Raw genomic sequence first — 10,000 nt, 5'->3', positions numbered from 1 at the left:
CTACCTGTCACACAACGCTAACGTTACTGTTAGCATTAGCGTTTACACTGACGTGATTCCCTTTGTCAGTGGCGGTGTCCACGGAGTAAGCTACTCTGTCTTAACCTGGTAAGAATGGTAGTGTTTACTGTATACTGACTGTAAGCTACCCTGTCTTAACCTGTTAAGAATGGTAGAATAAGAATGGACCCACGGAACATAGGACCCTTTTTCAGAAATGGGGACCATAGGGAGCGGGGAACATAGGACCTGGGGAACATAGGACCCTTTTTCGGGAGGGAGCTAAGGTACCAGGGAACATAGGACCCGGGGAACATAGGCATGACCCCAATGGTAGTGTACACTGTATACTGACTGACAGAATGGTAGTGTATGGTAGTGTTTACTGACTGACAGAATGGTAGTGTACACTGTACTGATTGACAGAACAGTAGTGTATATATATATATATATATATATATATATATATATATATATATATATATATATATATAGTATACTGACTGACACATGCAGGCCTGCTGTAGGTGCAGCTCAGATATCAGTAGTAGACTTCGCTGTGAAACGGTTTTAATCCACAAGGGTGGAGGCAGATACCAAATTATTGATGATGGACTATAATAACTAGGGTCAGGAAGGTCGTCCTGACCAGGAAAAAAGGTGGGCCCTAAGTTCTGTCCCTTTGGTATCAGATATATAATTTAAAAATGTAAAAAAAAAAAAAAAGTAGAAGTTAGTGCAAAGTGTACTTTCAATTAAAATAATAACAACAACAACAATATTAATAATAATTAAAAGTATTAATCAACATTCAATCCAGTAATTAGTCAGTCAGAATTAACATCCGACGCAGTCGTGTTCAAAGATAACAACGCTCAAAGCAAAACATCTTCTTCTTTCCTCTTTCTTCTCTTTCTTTATTAGGTCGTGTAGACAGATGCGTGGCAGTGTGGCAGCATATTAAACCGTCTACTGTTCTCTGCGTCTCCAACAAGTGCCGGTTTCTTATAATAGCGGTGTCGTGCGTCGGCTCGTGGCAAATATTCATAAGTCATATGACTAAATGACAGGTATTGATTCACCGTGAGTCATTTCAGTCGGCACACAGTGTGCGCAAATTGCTGCCCCCTACTGCAGGAGTTTCTATCAAAAGCCTGTGTGACCTTGCACCCTTACTGGAGAGGAACACCAAGGTCCGCTCTCCATACAGCAGTCGGCTCGTGAGTCAGCTAACAGCATGCTACTCTACTGTCATTGCCAAAGTGGCAGAAACACCCCTCCCACACCCTCCCCCTCCCGCCCCCCCCAGCCCACCGCCAATGTTGGTGTTAATGAATAAATCACACAGCACATCAAAAGAAGCCTGTGCAAGTTTTTTCTTTTTTTTCGAGCTTAGCTTTCTCTCTGTCACTCAGCAGCCAGGCCTCACGTTGCATGTACAGAGTTTCTACAGAGAGAACTTCTTCATTTTCTTATCTCTTATCAACACATTGCTTCCAGTCAACCAGTCAAATATATTTGACAGGAGGGTCTGGTGGAAAAAAGTCCCCAAAGTCGGGCAAGGTCATTTTTCATTTTTCAAGTTTTTTTATAGATTTTTTATAAGTTATTAAACTTTCAACTGATGTGTCATACATTTGGAATCTGAAAATGGTTGAAGAAGATTATGTGAAACGGTTTAGTGTTTTGGTCCGATTTAATGTTCAGACCTTTCGAAAAGTTTGAAAATCAATGACACACTCCCTAGTCAACTAACACAGCTTGTTTTGTGAGCCTGCTAACAATGTAAAGTAGTGTTCTAGTTAACTAGGTAGCAGTGGGGATACTCACCCAATCCATTGAATTGCAGTATTTTGGCTGGACTAGTGAGTTTGTGTTGTGATGTTGAAATGTATTTCTGTGTTTCAAAATAATGGTCAGAACATTTTGATTTGTTGCCGACATGCGGACCAAAACACTAGACCGTGTCACATATGACTGTTGGTATTTGAATGTTGGTACACCTCAAACTAAATACCGGAGACAACCGTTCTGAATCAAAACAGACATGTTTGTTTCCATCGCGTTGGTAGCTATAGCTAGCAGTTAAGAAAGAACATCGCTATGAACACCTCACTGCATGTTTAGCACATCGCAACATGCAGATAGAACATCAACATGCTAAAAACACATAACTACACATAATTAGATGATTACATAGTCCTTGCTTTTGAACGTCCTAAAACACTTCCTAAAACCTTTGAAAAAAAGTTTGTATCACTAACCAGTAGCCTACGGTTTCACTAGCTGCTGTCACATATTATGATGTATAGTAGTCGTAATGCATCGTACGACCAGTCATCGACAGTATGATCCCTTATAATGTTGTAATATCATCATAATACTTAAGCACAGCTTAGCATAACACTAAGACGTTTGAGCTGAGTGAATCACACAGTGATTTAACGAACATAACACTTTGTTTATGAGCGTGTCTTGGGCAGCTGTGTCTCAGGAGGTAGAGCTGGCGTCTGATGATCACAAGGTTGGCAGATCGGCGGTTCGAGCCCCGGCTGGCCACCTGTCGAGGTGTCCTTGGGCAAGACACTTAACCCCAAATTGCTCCCAATGAGCGGGCCCGGCGGCGCCTTGCATGGTAGCTTGCCGCCATTGGTGTGTGAACGTGTGTGTGAATGGGTGAATGAGAGGCCGTTGTAAAGCGCTTTGGAATAAGGCGCTATATATAAGTGCAGTCCATCTACCATCATAACACTCAACCCGAGCCGTACTGGCTACTGTACCTCCTTGTTACCCGTCCGCCACGGCGGCTGAAACGTGGCTGAAAAGGGCAAGGGAACATCTCCGAGACAGTGCAGTATGGTCAGGGTCATCCCTGTGGCGAGTAGAAAGCCCCGAGGACGTCTGTCCGGCTGTCCTTTGTCCTCATAACACATAAAAGGTGGCTGTGGACGGCCTGTCCGCCCCCGAGCAGCACAGTATAAATGCCAGGCCTCCCTCCCGCCACTTCACCGCAGGTCTCCAGCTGACTCCGGCACATTTTCAGTCTGCGAGGTAAATAAACGCAGGGGACGCAACTAATGGAAGCTTTACGCTACATCACTTCGATTTAAATGTTCACTTTGAAAGGTGGTTGGCTTTTCCCATTTCTACTTGTATGTGTGTGGCTCTTTTTTTCCCTCCGCCATACTAATCTAGCTTTCTGCCATTACCGGGGGAAATGTTAACGCGTTTGTCTAGAAGGGACCGCAAGATTACCACTTAAATTAAACATACGTACTGTACATAGGGACGTGTTTGAGAAACACCAAACATCATTGAGAATGTCCTTTCATGCATTCAGAATTAATCTAACCTGGTGTGGTAGGGTGTGTGTGTGTGTGTGTGTGTGTGTGTGTGTGTGTGTGTGTGTGTGTGTGTGTGTGTGTGTATGTTGCAGGTCTGGAATTAATTTATGTACATCCTAAACATACATAGCGACATGTTTGAGAAACATGAAACATCATTGAGAATGTCCTTTCATGCATTCAGAATTAATCTAACCTGGTGTGTTAGGGTGTTAGTGTGTGTGTGTGTGTGTGTGTGTGTGTGTGTGTGTGTGTGTGTGTGTGTGCGTGTGCGTGTGCGTGCGTGCATGTCTGTGTGTGTGTGCGTGCGTGCGTGCGTGCGTGTGCATGCGTGCGTGCGTGCGTGTGTGCGCGCGTGTGTCTGCGTGTGTGTGTGTGTGTCTGTGTGTGTGTGTGTGTTTGTTGCAGGTCTGGAATTAATGTCTGTACACCCTGTAGCCTGTCAGTGGAGGATTAGCATGGTGCTGTGCTATTGTCATTTTAATTGACTCGCTTACCCACTTTGTAAGTGTTGCCACCCAAGGCCTGAAAATGTTCAATACAAGTGATAACCTCCCATTGTGATAGCACTCTGTGTACAAAGACTTGAATTATCATGTCTGCAGGATCTCAAACAGCATTGACTAGACCCAATTAGATGTGAATGTAGCTCTCAACAACACTAGAGCTGAGTATATACAAGGAGTGTTGTGGGTAGGACCTCCCTCTGCGCTCAAAACAGCCTAAATTCTTTTTGGCATTGATTCCAGAAGATGATGGAAAACCTTTTGGGATTTTGGCAACTCCGGCAGTCTCTTCAAGTTGCTGTGAATCTCTGGAAGAACTCTGAACTCGTTGTCGTGTTCACGAAACCAGTTTGAGACGACTTTTCCTTTGTGGCATTGCTGCTTAACACTAGAACAGCCATGGTGGGGTCATTTGACCCTGTGAGTAATTTCTTTTTTTTATATCTTTGCACTCTATCAAATTTCAGGACCCTCCTTTCATAACTTTACCTAGATATGTGCAAAATCACATCAGGATAAGCTAGTATAAAGCTATATTTGCAGTTTTTCTGTGTAGGAGGCAGGCTAATTTACAATCCGGCCAACTAGTGGTCGTTGTGTGTAAGTAGCAGCTTTCCATTGTAAACACTATGGTCATTTGACCCCTCTCTAATAGTAGGTAAAAAAAAGGCACGGCTGTTCTTGTGTTAACTAGCGAGTGTGTCGTTGATTTTCAACAACATTGAAGTATTTTTCACAATTTAAGTCTGAACATTTAGATTGGTTGCGACTTGTTCCTGCTTTCACCAGCTGCTGTCACATATGAGCCAAAAGTTGAGGTTGAGGGCGATTCGAAACTAATTGGGAATGTACCTTTAAGGTGACGCCTGTAGAGTCTTGCTAAAGCTATAGGTATTTGCCTCTCTTTCGCCTACTGCAGGAAACACAGGGAAAAGCTCCGGTCACACCTCTCAGACAGCCGTAACCTGAGGGACTGCAGCATCAACGCCTCTGGCCTCATGTCTAAATCCAGCCCCAGGCCTCAGGGCGGCCTACAGCTTCAACAGGTAAGATGTCGCTAGGCGCTAGGCCAGCCCTATGTTTGTATTTCTTATCATAATAACTCAACCCCCTATATATAACTCAACCCTTATATCATATAACTCAACCTCTACATCATATAACTCAACATCTACATCATATAACTCAATTCTTGAAGAACGAGATGCAGCTTTTCACTAAAAACCAACTACTCTTGTTAGCATAACTAAGTCAGAGGTACAGTCTGCAAAGATTGTTGTGATTTTTAAAAATGATGAAATATACAATTGAAACGGTATCAAACACATTTCGTGAATGAAAAAACACTCACATTCACGTTCGACGCGTAAGACGGACAGACCAAAGCCGAACCTTGCACTCGTGCCCTCTCTCTCCTTCTTCAATAAATAAGCATCATATTTTCTTCATGAAAAGCCGTGCGTCACACACGGATGTTATGTAGAACAAGACAAGGCTGATGAGACAGCGGTCGGTAGGAGGCCAGCAGGCCAGGTCGAGGTCTGGGTCTCGCACCTGCAGAGAGCCAATTAGTCTGCCCAGACAAAGAAGTTCCTCTGAGAAAGTTCCCGACATAATGTGCTAGAAAGTGAGTATAGCTAGACGTCATCTCCCCTATTCCCCCCCGCCCCCGCCCCCGGCCCCCCCCCCCTCCTCCCTCTGGTGTCTGTTCCCCCGGCCCAGTGTGTGCGAGAGAGAGAGAGAGGGGAGGGTGGCCAAAAATGATCCAATTTTCCTTACGCGACCGGGAGAACAGCGGTAAGGGGTCCCCGCGGGGGTCGCGGATACGCGGAGAAGAGAAGCGGCTTATCAGCCATGAGAGGGCCCCCGAACTAGGTCGGAGTCACATTCAATCGCTTTAATGATGTACCGTAGGACAAGGAGACGAGGACAAGGAGGAGGAGGTGGAGGAGGAGGAGGAGGAGGAGGAGGAGGGGAAAAGGGAGCAAAAAAGCACAAGGAACTTCAGCTTCAGTCACTGGCTTATAACAGCATTATCTGATGACTTCGGGAGGGCTTTAAAGGAACGTTCCGGAAACTATCCCTCTCCTCTCTGCGTGCGCCGTGTCTGCTCCGAGTACCACGGCTCTTGTTCTTGTAAGATAATGGTTTTAATTCTGATAGCAGAAGAGGGGGACGAAGAAGAAGAATGGATGGGGGGGGGGGGGGGGAATTCGTCAGGAATCCATTAATGGAACCCGTGCGGCGGGATTAGTTTCCTGACGGTCGGGAGGAGGGCGGGGGGGGGGCGAGGGGGGCCGACGGGGAGTGTAATCAGGCTGGGCGTCCTCGTCTAATCTGCAGTCGTGAAATATAAAGTGCAATGAAAGGTCCTCCAGCTCTGGGTTCTGAGAGGGAGAACGCCGTACATCACATAAAGAACATCTCTACACCCCGGCGCCACTCGGGAGAGAGGACGAGTGGTGCCTGCTTCTGAGTCTTTATCCTCCTCTCCTCCTCCCTGTTCCTGTTTTCTATGGCGTGTGTGTGTGTCTGGCAATTGGGTTGTGTGTGTGTGTGTGTGTGTGTGTGTGTGTGTGTGTGTGTGTGTGTGTGTGTGTGTGTGTGTGTGTGTGTGTGTGTGTGTGAGGGAGAGAGAGAGAGACGTTTTCTATGGCGCCCTGCAATAGGTTGTGTGTGTGTGTGTGTGAGGGAGGGAGGGAGGGAGGGAGGGGGAGGGAGGGAGGGAGGGAGGGATGGAGGGAGGGAGAGAGAGAGAGAGAGAGATGGGAGAGAGACAGAGACAATGCAATAGGGTGTGTGTGTGTGTGTGTGTGTGTGTGTGTGTGTGTGTGTGTGTGTGTGTGTGTGTGTGTGAAGGAGGGAGGAAGGGAGGGCGGGCGGGCGGGAGGGAAGGAGAGAGAGAGAGAGGGGAGAGAGAGAGAGAGAGAGAGAGAGATGGGCGAGAGACAGAGACAATGCAATAGGTTGTGTGTGTGTCTGTGTGTGTGTCTGTGTGTGTGTGTGTGTGTGTGTGTGTGTGTGTGTGTGTGAGAGAGAGGGAGAGAGAGGGAGAGGGAGAGAGAGATGGGAGAGAGACAGAGACAATGCAATAGGTTTTGTGTGTGTGTGTGTGTGTGTGTGTGTCTGTGAGAGAGAGTTTTTTTGTTTTGCTTTGACCTATCTATATGTCTGTGCCACACACATCCCTCAACCATGTCCTGTTTCCTGTTTTTGCCCCTTTTTATATACTACATGCTGCAGTGCTGCAAGCCTCATGGGTCCTCCTCTCCAGAAGGGGGCAGCAGTCTAGCATCCGGGCCGACCACGGTGGCCCCGCCCATCCTCAACAGAGCGCTCAGAGCCAAAGGGAAACGCTTCAGGTAAACCATATGACGACGACAACAAACAACAAACATCTCTTGTTTCCTCTCCATGTTGTAATGGATTGGTTTCTGCCCACAGAGGAAGAACGCAGCCAAGTACGAAATGTAATCACCCCGCAATATGGCACAATGTGTTAGTGTCAAAAAAAGATATAAACAGCACTTTTATGGAATGTTACGAGAGATTTATGATGATTGTAATTGGTAATAAACATGTTAATATGCATCTGGGAGCCTGTGCCAGGAACAATGTCTCTCCCATGTCTGAATCACTGAGGTTGACCAGAATTCAGTGTTTTTTTTTTCTCGCATGTTGATTTACGGTTTCTCTGAGTCAGCTGCTAACATGGAAATCACACTGATTGCCTCTACGACAGATGGAACATTAATGTTCTTGCCTTAGATAAGATTGGAACACTTGGAATACAGTAAATGTTGACTTGGTTACCACTAACCATCGATGCATATTCATGTACGTATTTCAAATCCCCTCCCTCACAGACATTTTTGGTGATTTAAGATGGGAAGGCATGAACTCCTAACACTTGAACCTTGTATACAGTCAATTGATGTTTTACTGTTTGAAGCCACTCTGTATTCTTTTTTAAGTTCTTTTTTTTCAGAGTGCGGCAGTCCCACTCATATTTTGTCTTTTCATTGATAGAGACAGTAGAGATTTTGACAGGAAGGACGGGTGAGAGAGAGAGAGAGAGAGAGAGAAGCGATGAAATGCAGGAACGAGACAGTAGAGATTTTGACAGGAAGGATGGTTGAGAGAGAGAGAGAAGGGATGGCATGCAGGATATGTCCGCGGCCGGAATCAAACCGGGAACCCTGCGGTTACATGGTCGACGCGTAACCCGTTACGCCACATAAGCGCCCGAACCATTCTGTATTCTATCCTCTGTAGGTGCACCTTTTCCCTTTTCCGATTCCAGTTTAGAACTCTGGCTTAACTTGAAGGAAGTCATTTTCTTCATTGGATTGTTTTGACTCAAACAAAATCCAGAATCAGAATCAGAATTGCTTTTATGACATCATTGTACGGGTAGACAGATTTGTTCGTAAAATCCGCTCTGGAATCTGATAAGCACTCGTGGAATGCCTTTTGTCCAATCAAATGACTTGGTCCCTTTAAGACGTTGAACCCATGTGTGTGCGCTCCAGCGCTCTCAGAGCGAATTTACGAACGCAGCCAGAGTTCAAATCCCTGCTTTCAGGTTCTTCCACATTGGCATCCATCAACCTTCAGCGCCACATTGTTACATAGAAAGTACAGAGTCCTTCCATGACTCTGTAAATGGTAAATGGACTGCACTTATATAGCGCCTTTATCCAAAGCGCTTTACAACAGCCTCTCATTCACCCATTCACACACACATTCACACACCAATGGCGGCAAGCTACCATGCAAGGCGCCGGCCCGCTCACTGGGAGCAATTTGGGGTTCAGTGTCTTGCCCAAGGACACTTCGACATGTGGCCAGCCGGGGCTCGAACCGCCGATCTGCCAACCTTGCGATCATTAGACGGCGGCTCTACCTCCTGAGACACAGCCGCCCCAGTAGACCCTGTCTAACCTTCAACCTATATGTTTTTTCTATCTCACATGTTTTTTCCATGGCTGGTCTCAGGAGTAGCTCCCTATCTCCTAGTCCCGCACAGAGACAAGGATGTCCTTCCATAACCCTGTCTACATTTACATTTACATGTTTGGCATTTAGCAGACGCCTTATTCCAAAGCGACTTACAATCGATACATTTGACTAAGCAAGTGAATCATCAGTCCACCAGTTCTAGCAGGAAGAGTAATCTAGCTCAGGCCAGGGGCCACTGTCAGTTGTCGTGAAAGAAGAAGAAAAAAAGAAAGAACGATTTGAAATATATATATATATATATATTAATAGACACTGGAGAGACAGTACAGGGGGGGCAGTAGAAGTCTTAGGAGGCACAGTATAGGGGATAAACAGGTGTCTTAGGAGACACAGTGCTAGGGGTGGTCTCAGGAGGAGCAGTTAAGGTAACCCTGTCTGACCTTCAACCTACATGTTTGTTCTATCTCACATGTTTCTTTCACGGCTGGTCTCAGGAGTAGCTCTCTGTCTCCCAGTCCCAGAGACACAAGGGTGTCCTTCCATAACTCTGTCTGACCTTCAACCTATTATGTTCTTTCTATCTCACATGTTTCTTTCCATGGCTGGTCTCAGGAGTAGCTCCCTATCCCACCAGTCCAAGGATGTCCTTCCATAACCCTGTCTACATTTACATTAACATTTTTGGCATTTAGCAGACGCCTTATTCCAAAGCGACTTACAATCGATACATTTGACTAAGCGAGTGAATCATCAGTTCACCAGCTGCAGCAGGAAGAGTAATCTAGCTCAGGCCCGGGGGCCATTGGCAGTCTCTGTGGTAAACTTCAGAGACAATGGTTTCTGCTGAAACTAACAGCAGGCCTCGATAACTCACAGCAACTGCCAATAGCACAATAGATTTAAGTTAAATTAACTTCACTTACTTCACCTAGAAAACAGATGTCACGTACAGGTGTCACCTCACTGAGTCCAAAATGTATTGTACACTGTCTAACCTTCAACCTCCTATATGTTTTTATCTTTCTTTCATGTTTCGTTTCGTGGCTGATCTCAGGAGTAGCTCCCTGTCTCCCAGTCCCGCCCAGAGACACAAGGACGCCCATCTCTTCAGGACTCCGCCCATCTCTCGGGGAAGACAGAATCTCCTCAGAGGGACGTTGGTTGCTGACCATGCTTACAGGCACCTGC

General features: G+C 46.0%; 1 protein-coding gene across 1 annotated transcript in view; it reads left to right on the top strand.

The window, feature by feature from the left end:
* Positions 1 to 10,000, top strand: part of nrg3b (neuregulin 3b) — a gene marked incomplete at both ends in the record, with an annotated part of 198,311 nt that overhangs the window by 180,740 nt on the left and 7,571 nt on the right. The window contains 3 exons of the mRNA XM_080541895.1: positions 4,770 to 4,896; positions 7,094 to 7,212; positions 9,867 to 10,000. The exon at positions 9,867 to 10,000 is cut by the window's right edge and continues 43 nt beyond it. Coding sequence (XP_080398021.1) covers positions 4,770 to 4,896; positions 7,094 to 7,212; positions 9,867 to 10,000 — 380 coding nt within the window. The remainder of the gene's footprint in view (positions 1 to 4,769; positions 4,897 to 7,093; positions 7,213 to 9,866) is intronic.

The sequence above is a fragment of the Nansenia antarctica genome (genome assembly GCF_963989245.1).
Source record: "Nansenia antarctica genome assembly, chromosome: 11".
Classification (NCBI taxonomy): domain Eukaryota; kingdom Metazoa; phylum Chordata; class Actinopteri; order Argentiniformes; family Microstomatidae; genus Nansenia; species Nansenia antarctica.
This window is presented reverse-complemented; position numbering and strand designations above follow the sequence as displayed.